Raw genomic sequence first — 17,999 nt, 5'->3', positions numbered from 1 at the left:
TGGTTGATATGTGTGTTGGTTTGAATGTAGAGGAGCCCTAACTAGCCTCCTCTCTCCAAAATTTACATTAACCAGTTTTTCCAATGTTTTAAGAATGAAGGACGACAGACTGATTGGTCTCATATCCTTGGCCTTGGTATGATCAGTTGTCTCTGGCTTTGGAGTAAAAACAACGTCCTCTACCCTCCATGCATTGGGAATGATCCCTGCTGTTAGGCTAACCCTGAATACCCCGCATAGGATTCTTATGAGATTCTCTCCTACCTGTTGCAGGAGAGCTGGAAAGATTCCATCTGGGCCAGGTGACTTGAATGGTTGGAATGTTCCCACTGCCCATTGGATTTTATTGAAGTCGACGCACTCCTTGGCCAATTCCCAGTCCTCTCTTCGAGTGCCTGAGAACCATTGTCTACCAGGGATTGCATTCTGGTCTATGTTATCCGCCATAGCACATTGAGGAATGTGAGTTTTGAGGAGCAGTTCCAATGACTCATGTGCTATCTTTGTGTATTCCCCATCCTCCTTCCTCAATGTATCTCCTGGATTAGTTGGTACTCTAGTGAGGATTTTGTGAAGTCTGGCTTGAGCAGCCATGCCCTCAAGTGGAGATGTTAGTTGTGTAAGAGCTCACCTGCAGCTGAAGATTTTTGGATTGGGTGGCCCATATTAAGACTTGCATATGAATATTTGTATATTTTGGTGGCTAACTTGTATGAGTTATATGTTTCAACAGAGACTTGGTCAATAAAATGTGTAGTCAATTAATAAAATATGAAAGATCACAGAATCATTTTTTATTCCTATGTTGTGGATTAACTATCAGCAAACCAAAGAGTGTAACTAATGTGTTTAACCGTTATTTTGTGAATGTGATAGAACATGTACAAGCAAAATTTCACCAATAAACATCCTGCATACATCAACATTGATCAGTAGATAACACATTATTTGTCATGCCAGCTAGAATACAAGAGGAACAGCAAGAAATCAAGCTTCTAAAATCAACTACTCATTAGGAATATACAATATGCTAGATTTTGTTGTAAAAATATGTGTAGACTTGATCTCTGAACCACTGACAAAACTTGTATACCTGTCCATCTCAACTGGAAACTTTACAACTTGCTTAAAAATTGTTAAAGTGAAACCACTACACAAAAAAGGAAGCCAGAAAGGGGTGTTAAACTATAGACCGGATTCTCTACTGTCTATTTTCAAAAATTCTATAGGAGCTTTTACATGAAAGACCATCTAATTTAATAAATAAATATAATACACTAATAGAATAATTACATAGTTTTAGAAAATATCATTCAATCAAAACAGCAACATTTTCTTTTCTGTATGAAATGGTACATGCCTTAGATAAGAAGGAACATACCCTGAGCATATTCCTAGACTAATAATAAGCATTTGATACAATCACTCATGATGTTCCATAAGTGTGAACTTTCTGGTGAAAAAAAAAATGTTGGTCTCTTAGAGAATTCTAATGTTGAACTTGAAATTGACTTCAGTGATGAAGATGAGGATTTTGTACCAGAGACAAGTAAAGATGATGATGATGGAGACCATGTGAACAAGGTGGGATTAGTGGAGAAGGATTCTGATTCTGGTCTATGTCAATCCTCACCTCATCCACCACAGCAGGTCAAGTTGAATATCTCTACAAAGTTGATCGCTAGAAATGGAACCAAGTGTGAGAGTGCCAGTTTTTCATCTTCTGGAAGAAGGTTGGCTGTGACTATTCTAAAGGAGAGAGGAGATACCACCACTCCTGCTTGATAACTTGTAGATGACTCTGTCATCTGTGCTTTCTGTTCCAGTTTTGACAAATAAATGCTGTGTCTAATGCAGAAATACACAGAATCAAATGCTTGAAATGTACTGAAAAACTATGATTGGATCATGTCACTTGAGAAGTCACAACAGCTGATAATCATCATATAAGCTCATTGTGTCATTTGTATAAGAAATACATCTGTGGATGATCTTTGGTTACATTCTTGGAGGCATACTTTCTGATTTCCAGTTTCTGTGAAGATTCTCTTAATTGAAGTAGTAGGAGCTGCACTACAGAATTTTGTTTAATTTAACCTGGAACTCCATCACATTACCAAAAAGGAATATTGAAGAGAGGAAGATAGTTTAACATTGTACTCATTAGAGGTAGCCCACCATGTTAGTCATGAGGCATTCAGTGTGCTCTGAAAGGTTGTTCAATACATAGAACCCACATATCCGAATCCTTTCTGTACTATTTTTAAGCCTTTAAGTCTTTGTAAAAGTTGTAGTTTTATACTTATGCTCTGAACTATTTTTGAGGAAAGAGTAGTATTAATTACTGCAAAGGACATAATGAAAAAATGTGCCGTGAAGCAGTTGTCTAAATACCAAGTGTTCAGATTAGATTGCTGCAGCATGTTCCAGAATGATGCTAAATTGCTGAATTTGTTGGATGATTTGTGTAGGGAACCTCTTCCAGGGGTAAGTTACTCTTCCTCAGGAATCTTTAAATTAATCTCTGTCTGGCATTTGCTTGCCCAAAACTAGATTTGTGTTTTCATTCTATTTTAATTTATCATGAATTGAAATCCTAAATACTTGACATTATTTACTCCACCAATAAATCAGTGATAATTTAATCAAACAATGAGTCTTGTCTCATATACATTTCAACACATTTTTATATGTTGCAAAGGTCAGCTAATATTTGTTGAACCAAGTGTTGGTCATCCAAGTTTTTCTTGCAGGTTTGCAACAGTTTCTCATTGTACAAACTTCCTGTACACAACTGCATTTCCCTTGATTGCCTCCAAGAACTGCGTTGTCTTCCAACTCAGTATATGTACATCAGGAGCTTTCTCAACTTGTGATCTGAGTGATTTGCCCCTCACTCCTTTTCAAGCCATCTCCAACCACTTCATCTTTCCTCCCTGAAAACTGAGCATATAATTTATGAAATCTAGGATTAATATTTTCTACTTTGAAGTGTTTTCTATTAGCATTAGTAAACATTTGATCTCCTGATGGTACCCATTCTGTCCCCCTGTAATTTCAACAGCTTTCTAAATTGAATTTTTCCTTAATACGTGTCCTATTAGACATCCTAGAAGTATGTTAAATACTACTTTCACTTCTGACAATGTCTCCTTATTGAAAATGAAGTACTGAGTTGTATTTGCCCAGAAGTTTTCATCCCAGCAGCATGTCTTTATATTCCATAGTAAAATATTTTCTTTATGAAATAGCAGTTGCAAAAACTGCATAACAGGTTGATAGCAGACATCAGGAAGGGAACAAGCAATCTCCAGGTCAGAATTTGAAAATAAAGTAAAAGAGTTTCATGCATTACTAGCCACTTCTTCTACAATTTATGAGAATTTTTGGACTTGGGATGTAAATTCTAGTAATACTAATGTTCATATTATACAGGTTCTTAACTTTTCCAGTAAATAGACAGCAGATAGTGTTCTCTGAAAACAGTCAAGCTACGTAACTTTTCAAATCAACTAGTACACAAAATCAGCAGGTGATTAGTGTAAGAGGGAGAATATGTGGTTTTTTTCAAAGTAACTACTTTTTTCATGATCATCATTTGTTGTAAATATACTTTAACAACAACCAAAATTTCTTTCACATAATGGCTTTCCTGCATCCTTACTTTTCAGATCTCCTAACAGTTTGTTGTGTCCTAGCTATACCTATTGATTTCATAAGTGAAGCAGTGGGTCAAACATGTTTCCTAAATTTACCTCAAGGCTTTTAGAAAAAGTCCTGTGACTTTCTCTTTGTTTCCTTAAGCACTTCATAAATCTCTTGGAATGTAACATCCATTTTCTTTTAGCTGGATGAAGTCAGTATGACATGTTACTTCCACAAATGATTTGTCATCCTGATGATATCACAGTAATTTTTACCTTAATTATGTTCATATGGCCACCTTTCTTGAAGTTTCTTGATTCAGTGGACCTGCTATATAGTGCCACTGATTTGTGCTGCTTGGCTTCTTCACCATCTGCAGAGGGTTGAGTGCTGTAACAGAGTTCTGATCTGCACAAGTTTTTATGAAGTGATGTAACCACTTTCTAAATACTTTTCTGTATTTTATTGCACATATATAACAATTACAATGTTAGGTGAACAGATCTCTTATTAATTTGTAGATCAGAACAAAATCCCCAAATAGAATCTTATAACAGACTGACATTTTACATTATGTATCTCCAACTTTTTGTCAGGCATTGATATTGTCCCCTGCCAATCTACTCCCTAATTTCTAAGACACGGCCAAGCCACGATTCCAAAGCATAAGCAACCCATTCACTGCAGTGGAGATGCTCAGTTGCCTTTCTCTAAATCTGCTCATACATCAATCCAGAGTTTTTATACGGACATCTTTTATTGGCTCGTGAGGAATAAGTGAATAATATTATTCAAGTTGAATAACATTTTCCATCACACTCTCTCCATCCTTAACATGCCCACATCTCTCCCTGCCTTATCTAATTTTGGCGGAAGGGATCTTTCATTCCCCCCTAGTTTTTCAATCTTCCTTTTTATACTATACTTCTGGGAAAACCACCAAATACAGTCTTTCACTTCCCTGGTGATTAAACAGTCCAGAACTTTTTAAACTGCTTTTTATTGCTGACAGTTATCTGTTTCTATTAGTGTCCTGATAAATATGATCACTGTGCATTTCAGTTGCTGAATTAAGTTAATAAACAAGATAATTATGTAAGTGAAGTATTACTTTCAATAAGTGAAAAATAATGTTAAGCTGAAACATACTTCTCAGATTGTTCATTAAGAAATAATGTAATACAGCATGTTCAGTTGTTAGCTACCATAGTCAGATATTTAAATGTAAATCATTTCAAATATGTCTCCATTTTATAAGGAAACATTGTTTATTTATTTAAATGTCTGGCATGTTACAGCATTTAATTAATTCAAAATTCTGTGGCACTGCAGTGCAATAGAAGGTTTGTCCTAAAACTAAAAATTCTGAGGATAACCTTCATCTATCTACATAACTATCAAGTTTGAAATTGCCCCTCCAGATAATAAAATACATACTGATTTTTAGCATAATTTTTTCATTTTTTACAGAATCATCCAATAAAGTCAACATACAGCAAACTTAGGTTATTGTGCCGATCCCTGGCTGGAAATAATGTTTATTACTTAACCATTACAGCACCATCTTATGGAGAAGAATCAAAGGTAAGTGTATATTAATTTAATAACAAATTGGCGTATGTGACATAAATATAATAGATGTAACAATATCACACTCTGGTTTTTCCACCATACTTCATTACTCGATTCAATGGAAAGTCTCTGTGTTTTGGAGCTCTGGATTATGTGTAGCCCACCCATTCTCGTCATTATATTCCTTTCTATTTTTTGTTGTTTTCATTGGCTCAGATAAAAAAAACACTTGTTATATTTGAGGCCAAATAATATTTATTTAATTGTGACATTTTTTGATCTCAGTATCATTAGAATTTCTAGGATGTGGATCAAGTCAGTGTTTTTACAATATTTACAATCATGAATTTTCCATAAAATGTACAATAATGGATACAGTAGAGTACAATATTGCAGCTTCAAGGTAATAATCATATCAGCTAAAGTTACATCATAATAAATAAAAATAAATAATGTACATAATACAACAAGATATACAGGACAAGACATTAGATTGATATTAGTAATAACTAAACATTTGTAAATCAGTTATATCTTTTATGACAAAAAATATATTTATCCTTGCACTAAATGGCCCATCTCAGTTATACAATAACTACATCCATATGCTTATTACGATATATTGATAGTTTTTACTTTCTGGATCGTCTGTCTACAACTGAATGAAACACAATTTTCCTGCTGTATGCACTCATTTCTGCTAAACAAATAACTAATTGAATAGAAGGTATTTTGTAACAATTATTCTTTCAATTTTCTCTTGGTGGATTTTGGTGTATCAAGAGCAAGACTCTTGATATCACTATGTAGAACACTGAAAACTGTCATTACTGAGTAATTTACTCTTTTCTGCACAAGGAAAAAGTTTCTAAATACTGTAGGAGTAAAGGAAGCCACTCATCGAAAAGTAGGAGTGTATAGTTGTTGACAGCCACACAGAATAAAGAAAGGAAACTTGCTCAAGTTTTCAGAGTAAACCCTTTCTTGAGCTAGAACACAAATACATACACATGCATGCTTTCACACACCCATGTCCCTCCATGGCACCGACTGGATGCACAATTCTAGCATTGCAGTTTGGAAGATGGACTAGGTTGGGTTAGGAGTTGCATCAGATGGGGTGGGCAGAGGCAAGAAGAGAGGTTAGTGATGAATGGCTAGTGCCTTGGAGGGAGGCAGCAGGTTTGCTGGCTAGGAATGCAGGAGGGAGGATTGGCAGGTGCATAGGCTAGACATGTGATACACAGATGTCAGAGTAGTGGGGAACAGCTCACACTGAAGACGATATGAGGACATGAATTGGCAGGGGGTAATATGATGGAGAAAGGATAAACTGTTGGGTGGAGAGTGTGGGCGAAGCTGGATACCAGAGATTGAGGCCAGGACAATTATGGGGGGAAAGGATTTGTTGCAAGGGTGATTCCAATCTGTGAAGTTCAGAAAAAACTGGTGGTGGGAAGAAGATTACACGTGGGCGAGGTTGTGAAGTAACCATTGAAATTGGGCATGTTGGGCTTAGTGGTCAACTTTGTTGGTGGTAATAGTTTGGTGGTGGCCATTCAACCTGGTGAATAGCTTGTTGGTAGTCTTGCAAATATAAAAATCTGTGTAGTGTTTATAGCAGAGTTGGTATATGACATGGCTGTTTTCTGAGTGGTGCAGCTTCTGAAGGGAAGGATAAGCCTGTGACAGACTGTAGAAGGAAGTGCTGGAAGGTTATCCAGGCAGATCTTGCACCTAGGTTTTCCACAGGGATGATTGCCAGGCAAGGGGTTGGAAGTGTTAGTGATATAGGAGTGGACTAGGAATTGTGTAGGTTGAGTGAGTGATGGAATACCACTTTAGATGGGGGGGGGGGGGGGGATCTTGGGCATGATGTCACACAGGTCCTAGCCACACTGTTCCAAATTGAATATGAAAAAAACTAACATCTGTAGACTGTTGTGAACCATTATTACCACAAAAATTGTATACATTTGCTGATGATAATCACTCTGCAATTACTACTGAAACAAGTGTTAGTGACAAACATGAAAGTGTGAAATGTTATGGAAATGAAGTTCATAAGCAATGCAGGGGTGGAGAAAACTAAACAACAGCAAGACACAGTGACAAGAGAATCAAGCATCGGTCACAAAAAAAGAACAGTGTCCTTTTCTTAACAGACAAACATGTCAGAAACCTGTCAAGTATTTTACTAGACAAGCAATTGGAATAGTAAAACCAGTTGCAAGTATGAAATATTTTACCAGTGTCAAGCTACAGGAAAAAAAGGATGGTGAAAAATGAATATGTTGTGAACAAAGCTGGTGCCAACAAAGTCATAAGAAATGAGGCAAAAAATTGCTTAGCAAGTCTGTAAAAGTTCTTAAAAGCTAACAAATGTCAAAATGCAACTAGTTGCAACGCTGCCTCATAGGCATGACCTAATATGCAACTCATATGTCAACAAGGAGATATGAAAAAATAACATCAAAATCAAACAGATGTGTGCTTCATTTGGAAAATGTAGAATCATGGATATACGTAAAATGGACAAATGCCTACATACCAAACACGAGATGCATCTAAATTTCGAAGGCAAGAAACTTTTATGTGAGAAAATAAGCAAAATTATTGCAGAGAAAGATGACTTATACAAAATTGCCAATCACAACACTAATAGGGATGCTTTTTTGGAGTAAAACATTCCAATTTAATACTTGTTGTTGTTGTTGTTGTTGCTGTTGTGGTCTTCAGTCCTGAGACTGGTTTGATGCAGCTCTCCACGCTACTCTATCCTGTGCAAGCTTCTTCATCTCCCAGTACCTACTGCAGCCTACATCCTTCTGAATCTGCTTAGTGTACTCATCTCTTGGTCTCCCTCTACGATTTTTACCCTCCACGCTGCCCTCCAGTACTAAATTGGTGATCCCTTGATGCCTCAGAACATGTCCAACCAACCGATCCCTTCTTCTAGTCAAGTTGTGCCACAAACTCCTCTTCTCCCCAATTCTATTCAATACCGCCTCATTAGTAATGTGATCCACCCATCTAATCTTCAGCATTATTCTGTAGCACCACATTTCGAAAGCTTCTATTCTCTTCTTGTCCAAACTGTTTATTGTCCATGTTTCACTTCCATACATGGCTACACTCCATACAAATACTTTCAGAAACGACTTCCTGACACTTAATTCAATACTCGATGTTAACAAATTTCTCTTCTTCAGAAACGCTTTCCTTGCCATTGCCAGTCTACATTTTATATCCTCTCTACTTCGACCATCATCAGTTAGTTTGCTCCACAAATAGCAAAACTCCTTTACTACTTTAAGTGTCTCATTTCCTAATCTAATTCCCTCAGCATCGACCGATTTAATTCGACTACATTCCATTATCCTCGTTTTGCTTTTGTTGATGTTCATCTTATACCCTCCTTTCAAGACACTGTCCATTCCGTTCAACTGCTCTTCCAAGTCCTTTGCTGTCTCTGACAGAATTACAATGTCATCAATGAACCTCAAAGTTTTTATTTCTTCTCCATGGATTTTAATACCTAGTCCAAACTTTTCTTCTGTAGCCTTTACTGCTTGCTCAATATACAGATTGAATAGCATCGGGGAGAGGCTACAACCCTGTCTCACTCCCTTCCCAACCACTGCTTCCCTTTCATGTCCCTCGACTCTTATAACTGCCATCTGCTTCCTGTACAAATTGTAAATATCTTTTTGCTCCCTGTATTTTACCCCTGGCACCTTCAGAATTTGAAAGAGAGTATTCCAGTCAACATTGTCAAAAGCTTTCTCTAAGTCTACAAATGCTAGAAATGTAGGTTTGTCTTTACTTAATCTTTCTTCTAAGATACGTCGTAAGGTCAGTATTGCCTCACATGTTCCAACATTTCTAGAGAATCCAAACTGATCTTCCCCAAGGTCGGCTTCTACCATTTTTTTCATTCATCTGTAAAGAATTCGCGTTAGTATTTTGCAGCTGTGACTTATTAAACTGATAGTTCGGTGATTTTCACATCTGTCAACACCTGCTTTCTTTGGGATTGGAATTATTACATTCTTCTTGAAGTCTGAGGGAATTTCGCCTGTCTCCTACATCTTGCTCACCAGATGGTAGAGTTTTGTCAGGACTGGCTCTCCCAAGGCCGTCAGTAGTTCTAATGGAATGTTGTCTACTCCTGGGGCCTTGTTTCGACTTAGGTCTTTCAGTGCTCTGTCAAACTCTTCACGCAGTATCAGATCTCCAGTTTCATCTTCATCTACCTCCTTTTCCATTTCCATAATATTGTCCTCAAGAACATCGCCCCTGTATAGACCCTCTGTATACTCCTTCCACCTTTCTGCTTTCCCTTCTGTGCTTAGAACTGGGTTTCCATTGGAGCTCTTGATATTCATGCAAGTGGTTCTCTTTTCTCCAAAGGTCTCTTTAATTTTCCTGTAGGCAGTATCTATCTTACCCCTCGTGAGATAAGCCTCTACATCCTTACATTTGTCCTCTAGCCATCCCTGCTTAGCCATTTTGCACTTCCTGTCGATCTCATTTTTGAGACTTTTGTGTTCCTTTTTGCCTGCTTCATTTACTGCATTTTCATATTTTCTCCTTTCATCAATTAAATTCAGTATCTCTTCTGTTACCCAAGGATTTCTACTAGCCCTCATCTTTTTACCTACTTGATCCTCTGCTGCCTTCACTATTTCATTCCTCAAAGCTACCCATTCTTATTGTACTGTATTTCTTTCCCCCATTCCTGTCAATTGTTCCCTTATGCTCTCCCTGAAACTCTGTACAACCTCTGGTTCTTTCAGTTTATCCAGGTCCCATCTCCTTAAATTCCCACCTTTTTGCAGTTTCTTCAGTTTTAATCTACAGTTCATAACCAATAGATTGTGGTCAGAGTCCACATCTCCCCCTGGAAATGTCTTAAAATTTAAAATCTGGTACCCAAATCTCTGTCTTACCATTATATAATCTATCTGAAACCTTCTAGTATCTCCAGGGTTCTTCCATGTATACAACCTTCTTTCATGATTCTTGAACCAAGTGTTAGCTATGATTAAGTTATGCTCTGAGCAAAATTCTACCAGGTGGCTTCCTCTTTTATCTTAGCCTCTTTTATCTTAGCCTCTTTTATCTTAGCCCCAATCCATATTCACCTACTACATTTCCTTCTCTTCCTTTTGCTACTGTCGAATTCCAGTCACCCATGACTATTAAATTTTCTTCTCCCTTCACTACCTGAATAATTTCTTTTATTTCATCATATATTTCATCAATTTCTTCATCATCTGCAGAGCTAGATGGCATATAAACTTGTACTGCTGTAGTAGGCGTGGACTTTGTGTCTATCTTGGCCACAATAATGTGTTCACTATGCTGTTTGTGGTAGCTTACCCACACTCCTATTTTTTTTATTCATTATTAAACCTACTCCTGCATATCCCCTATTTAATTTTGTATTTATAATCCTGTATTCATCTGACCAAAATTCTTGTTCCTCCTGTTACCAAACTTCACTAATTCCCACTCTATCTAACTTTAATCTATCCATTTCCCTTTGTAAATTTTCTAACCTACCTGCCCGATTAAGGGATCTGACATTCCACGCTCCGATCCGTAGAACGCCAGTTTTCTTTCTCCTGATAACAACTTCCTCTTGGGTAATCCCTGCCCGGAGATCCGAATGGGGGACTATTTTACCTCCAGAATATTTTATCCAAGAGGACACCATCATCATATAATCATACAGTAAAGCTGCATTCCCTCGGGAAAAATTACGGCTGTAGTTTCCCCTTGCTTTCAGCCGTTCGCAGTACCACAACAGCAAGGCCATTTTGGTTAGTGTTACAGGGCCAGATCAGTCAATCATCCAGACTGTTGCCCCTGCAACTACTGAAAAGGCTGCTGCCCCTCTTCAGGAACCACACGTTTATCTGGCCTCTCAACAGATACCCCTCCATTGTGGTTGCACCTACTGCTATCTGTATCGTTGAGGCACGCAAGCCTCCCCACCAACGGCAAGGTCCATGGTTCAGGGAGGCGGGGATTTACTTACATACCAGAATGTTCAGTATATAATGAATTAAATGGAGAATTTGGATGTATACCTAAATGAATCAAACTCACATTTCTTTGTGCGAGTGAATTAGATTGCAAGGAAGAGCAAGCATGTGGACACAGACTAAGAAATTACAAACTTGTAAACTTGTACTGCAAAAGGATACATAAAGTGAAGGGGTAGGTATTTATAGCAGAAATGATAAAGCATGTGAAAAAGTCAAACGAATTGATGTTCTGAGTAAAGAAATGGTTCTTGAGGCTCCGCCAGTAAATGTAAAACTAGGGAACAACAGCCTGATTATAGCAGCTCTGTATAAGTCATCTAGAAGCAGTACTGGAGAATTTTTCAGTGGTCTGGAGGACCTGCTGGGAAGACATCAGTGTAAAAAAAATATACTTTCTTTTGGAGACATCAACATAGACTCTTTAAATAAAAGCAATAATTATTTGTGTTAAGTTGACTTCATTCAGTGTTATAGCTATTTTCACATTAACCCAGAGCGTACAAGAATTTCTGTAGAAAGACAGACATTTATTGACCACATATTCACAAACATAACAAAGGAGAACCTAAATGAAACCATCACTGAAAACAACATATCTGACCACAAATCCGTTAGTATGGAAATTGATGTATGGAATGTAGATACAACTAAAAGTGATATGTTAATGTATAATAGAAAATTTAATTAAAATAAACTTACGAGGGCATTAGGTAATGAAAAATGGGAACCAGTTTACAATGCAACAAATGTAAATGATAGATGGGAAAATTTGTATAAACTATTCAAGTAAAACAAGTGAATAAAGTTATTAACCCCAAAGCTGAGAATTTGCCTCCAGAAATCATTGAACTGAGAGAGAACATGAAAGACTGTTACATACTCTTTAGAGGTACTAAATTACAATGCTGTTTAACAAAATACAAACTGCTCAGAAAGAAATACAAATATTCCTTTACTAACCTTAAAGCTCATTAAAATGCCTGTCATTAAGTAACTCAACCTGTGTTAGTAAAACAGCCTGGAAAATAATGTGTAAAGAATGTTGGAAACAGCAATCTCATGAACAGACCAGCACAACAGGAAAAGAAAATGATGATTTAACAAATGATCCAAAAGAAGTGTGTGAGCAATTTACACAGATGTTTAATACAATTGGTACAAATGAAACACATGACTGGGCACCGAATTTAAATGTTGCAAAAACTAGCCAATCTTTTTTCATCCATGTCATTACTGAGGGGACTTCCTAGCAGTCATTTGAAAATTTCAAGCTAAAATGTCTTGTGGCTGGGACGACATTTCACCTAAGCTGCTAAAGGAATGCAGAGGAGAGTGAAACCACTGACACATTTAATAAATATCTTCCTCTGTCATGGAGAATTCCGTGATCTTTTAAAAATCACTGAAATCCTACCGGTGTATAAGAAGTGAATAGGAACTGACATGAAAACCTATAGGCCAATTTCATTAACTTCAGAGCTTGAGAAATTTGTACAGAAATTAATATTAAATCAACTTGAGATGTATTTCATCAAACGTAATGTATTTAACAATCTACAACATGGTTTTAGTAAGGGAAGATCTGTTGTAACAGCAGTAGCAATTGTTATACATCAAATATTAAAGGAGCTAGATGAAGGAGATAAATAAGCACCTATTTGAATATGAGTAAAGCTTTTGATACTGCGAATCATACAGTTCTACTGCATAAATTAGAAGCATTTGGAATGAGAGTGGTAGCCTATTTGAAAGAAAGGAAATAGTGTGCCAAGTTTACTTCTAAAAGGAATGAACAGTTGCTAACAACCAAATCAACCCACAAGACACTTCAACATTGTGTGCTCCAAGGAAGGATATTGGGGCCTTGTGTATGTTAATGATGTAACTGAACCCCAAAACTACAAGGTTGTAAGTTGTGCTGATGACACAATGACACATCTTTTGTCAGATGGGACAGTGATATGCAAACTACTACAAACAGTCATGAAATCACTTATAATTTTCTGTCAAGTTATCATACTGCAAATAAGCTGCTCATAAATAAGTAAAGAGAAGACACTGACACTGCAATTTATGCTTAGCTATAATCAGAACATAAATAGAACCCTATTTATATCTCCATTGGCCCTTAGTTACACAAACAAACACAAATTTTTGGGTATAATTGTTGATGAACGCCTATTACAGAAAGAACATATAATCGTATTTGTAAGAAAATCAGTACAAATCTGTATCTACTGGAAAGGTTCTCAGTCTTTCTGGACCATAATAACTTGACACAAATATACTTTGGAGTGATACACCCACATATTGTAACACAAAAGTGATGAGTTCTGATCTTCACATGGTGATATCAAGTGTATGAATTTATATTTCATGTCGTTAAGTTCCTGTAAACAGTGCATATAGCATAAGTTTGTTTTTGCAATAAAACCTTCACTATTTATATCAAAGTGTACACTTACGAATGTTAACTAAACCTTTGTATATGTGAGCTAAAATCTGCAACAATGTCCAAAAACTAATTGTTATATGGACAGCAAACAAAAAAATAAACAAATTTCAGCACATGAAGATAGATAATTAAAGCTCTGATGAAGGATGTGGTTCAGTTGTTCTATTTTAGGTGATACTGAATGACAAGAGGGGCATTCCTTTGTAGCTGATTCTTGGGGTTGGTGGAAAGTTTGGAAATGTGTCAGGACATGGCATAGGAAATCTGTATGTGAATTAGGTTTGAGGGGAGGGGTATTGGGTTGTCTGTGAAGGCCCACATGAAACATGGTGGTCAAAGGAGTTCTCATCACTGACATACGTCCTCCATAGGTGCTCAGTCTGTATGAGAGGAATTTTTTTGTTGTCGATACGATGACAGCTGTTGAAATGCAGGTACTCTTGGGGTTTGATGTTAATGGATGTGTGGATGAAGCCATCACAGAGGTGGTGGTCAACATCCAGGAAGATTGCACTTACCAAGGTTAGAGCAAAGTCTACAAAGAAGCCATGGATTACTCAAGGAATAGGGATATCTTGTAAAACAAAAAGAAAACTGTATCTGTCAATCCGAAACAGTTCCGATGTTGATGTTATAGCACATTACAAGAAATACTGAAAAATATTAAAGACTGTAATACAGATATCAAAGCAAATATATTACAAGGAAAAGATAGTCATATCAGATAACAAAATAAAGACAATATGGGATATAGTGAAGGAGGAGACCGGTAGAACCAGACATGAAGAGGAACAAATAGCATAAAGAGTAAATGATACATTGGTGACAGATGTGTATAGTGTTGCAGAACTTTTTAACAAACATTTTATAATTGTTATTGAAAAGATGAGGTTGTCAGGTTCGGTAGATGCTGCTATGGAATACCTCACACCAGACATTTCAAGTAACTTCCATAATATGAATTTGGCCCTCACTACCCCAGCAGAAATAATGTCCATCATATAATCTTTAAAATCAAAAACATCTAGTGGGTATGATGAAATATCAACGAAGTTAATTAAAGAATTTGATTCTGAACTAAGTAACATATTAAGCTATCTGTGTAAGCAGTCGTTTATCAGTGGAATATTTCCTGAATGGTTGAAATGTGCTGAAGTTAAGCCACTGTTTAAGAAGGGAGATAAAGAAATAGCATCAAATTTCCTTCCAATTTCACTGTTGCCAGCATCCTCAAAAATTTTAGAAAAAGTAATGTACAATTGGCTTTATAACCATCTTATCTCAAATAACATACTGTCAAAGTCACAGTTTGGATTTCTAAAGAGTTCTGATATTGAGAACGCTATCTACACTTACAGTGAAAATGTGCTTCATTCATTAGACAAAAAATTGCAGGCAACTGGTATATTTTGTGATCTGTCAAAGGCATTTGACTGTGTAAATCACAATATCCTTTTCAGAAAATAAGAATATTATAGTGTAACAGGAAATGCTGCAAAATGGTTCAAATCTTATATCTCTGGCAGGAAACAAAGGGTGTTATTAGGAAAGAGACATGTATCAAGCTATCAGGCATCATCCAACTGGGAACTAATTACATATGGGATCCCACAAGGTTCCATTTTGGGCCCCTTACTTTTTCTTGTGTATATCAATGGCCTTTCATCAGTAACATTACTAGATGCCAAATTCGTTTTGTTTGCCAATGATTCAAACATTGCAATAAATAGCAAATCAAGTGTAGTCTTAGAAAGATTGGCTAGTAAAATATTTGTAGACATTAATCACTGGTTCCTAGTCAATACTTTGTCACCAAACTTTGAAAAAACACACTACATGCAGTTCAGAACTTGTAAGGGGTGTCTCACGAGTATATGCCTAACATACGATGACAAGCAGATAGAAGAAGTGGACAGTAAATTCTTCGGATTACAGCTTGATAATAATTCAGCTGGGAGGAGCACACACCAGAACTGCTGAAGCGTCTTAACAAATCTCTATTTGCAATGTGAATTGTGTCAGACATAGGGGTCGGGATATAAAAATAAAAAAGGTGGCATACTATGGTTACTTTCATTCCATAAAGTCGTATGGGATTATTTTTTGGGGTAATTCATCAAACCAAGCTAAAGTTTTCTGGGCACAAAAATGAGCAGTAAGAATTATATGTGGTGTGAACTCAAGAACATCCTGCAGAATCCTGTTTAGGGAACTAGGGATACTAACTACTGCTTCGCAATATATTTATTCCTTAATGCAATTTTTCATTAAAAATATATCACTTTTTCAAACCAACAGCTCAATTCATGGAATCAATACTAGAAATAAGAATAATCTTCACAAGGATTTAAAGTCACTTAGTCTTGTACAAAAAGGTGTGCATTGTTCAGGAACACACATTTTCAATAACTTTCCAGCAGCCATAAAAAGCTTAACAACCAATGAAATTCAGTTTAAGAGAAGCTTAAAGGATTTATTGGTGGCCAACTCCTTCCACTCCATTGATGAATTTCAGTGCAGTAATGTGTTCTTTGTAAATAAGTATTATAGTAGTTATATTACACATTTATTACCTTATAAATAAATAAAAAACTTTTTTATTTTAAATTCAGTGCATTAGTATTTGTAAAATGTCTCTTTCATATAGTGTTAATTAACAAATGACAATCATTCCACTTGGGACCTGTGGAATGGTACATTAGCTTATTTGTTTTAGTTGCAAATATTTGTCATGTATTGTTGTTTTTCTGACATGTTCTACATCCTGGAGGACCTCCTCACTACAGACCAATTGGAATGAAAGTAAATCTAATCTAATCTACTCTTGGGTTCAGGAGGACTAGGTGAGGAATGTTGCAGAGCAGGTTTGATGTTATGAAGGAATGGGGATAGGGTGTCTTGAGGATAGAGTGCCTTGGCCCTTAGTCCAGTTTATGAAGATATCAAGAGGGTTGATGATGATATATTTCTGATCTGGAATCAGGACCAAGAGACCCTATTCTCATTCCTTCAGAAACTCAGCAAGCTCTCTCCTATTTGCTATACCTGGTCCATGCTCTACAACCAAACTTCCCAATGTCCTAGTCCATCCATCCATCACTACCACTCCCAACACCTTGCACAGAGATCATTTCCCTGAGGAAGACCTGGGTGCACCATCCAGCACTTCCTACTCCAGTACTGTCACAGGCTTATTGTACCCTATCAGAGGCCAGCCCACCCAGAAAGCAGCCATGTCAATTACCACCTTTGCTGCATACACTGCACAGTTTTTCTGTCAGTATGACTACCAATGAGCTGCCCACCAGGATGAATGTTCACTGCGAAACTGTTGCCAAGAACAAAGGTGACCATCCTGTGGCACAACTTAAGACTGACTATACATGAACAATTTTAATGACTGTTTCACAATCCAGGCCATCTGAATCATTCCTTCCACCACCAGCTTCTCTGAACTACACAGATGAGGGTTACCCTTGCAACACAGCCTTTCCTACTGTAATCATCCTGGCCTGAATCTCAGTTAACTGATTCTCTCCATGCCCTCCAATCAACAGTTTCCCCTTCCTCCATCCTGCATCCTCTTCCAATTCACATCTCCATATCACCCCCAGTGTGTGTTGTTCCCCACCAGCTCTAACACCTGTGTGTCACATGTCTAGTCCATACATCTTCCACCTCTTCCTTCCACTTTCCTAGGCAGCAAACTGGCTGCCTCTCTCTGAGCTGGGAGCCTATTTTCCTACCTCTTGCCCCCCCCCCCCCGCCCTCTATCTCTCTCTCTCTCTCTCTCTCTCTCTCTCTCTCTCTCTGTACCCACCCCACCCAATACAATTTCCATCCTTAACTAGTCCATTTGCCGAACTGAAGCACTGGAATTGTGTGCGCAGCCAGCAACATGTTGTCGGGGAATAGGTGTGTGTGTGTGTGTGTGTGTGTGTGTGTGTGTGTGTGTGTCTACTCTAGCTCATGAATGGATTTACTCTGAAAGCTAGCAAGTTTTCTTTCTTTTTTGTGTGTGCCATCGACAACTTAACGCTGCTGCTCTTTGGTGACTGGTCTCCTTTACCCCTAAAGCATCTACATTCCACCAGTAGTCTTCTACTACAAGGGTAAAGTTTGTCAGGTTATTGTGTGAGTCCTATTTTGATCCATTTTTAAGTGGACATCAGCTGCACAGCCCCTTAGTTCCACCACATAATTAAGAAAGGGGTAAATCATTCCAAAGTATAACATTTTTAATGTTTGACTAGGAACTATTTTTGCCAGCT

The 17,999-nt window shown here is 37.3% G+C and overlaps 1 protein-coding gene across 1 annotated transcript in view; it reads left to right on the top strand.

The window, feature by feature from the left end:
- Positions 1–17,999, top strand: part of LOC124607382 (cytosolic carboxypeptidase Nna1-like) — a 533,373-nt gene that overhangs the window by 156,176 nt on the left and 359,198 nt on the right. Inside the window, exon 7 of the mRNA XM_047139698.1 lies at positions 5,116–5,229. Coding sequence (XP_046995654.1) covers positions 5,116–5,229 — 114 coding nt within the window. The remainder of the gene's footprint in view (positions 1–5,115; positions 5,230–17,999) is intronic.

Source organism: Schistocerca americana, chromosome 3, assembly GCF_021461395.2.
Source record: "Schistocerca americana isolate TAMUIC-IGC-003095 chromosome 3, iqSchAmer2.1, whole genome shotgun sequence".
In the NCBI taxonomy this organism is placed as follows: Eukaryota; Metazoa; Arthropoda; class Insecta; order Orthoptera; family Acrididae; genus Schistocerca; species Schistocerca americana.
Note: the sequence above shows the minus strand (reverse complement) of the source record. Positions and strands in the feature narration are given on the sequence as shown.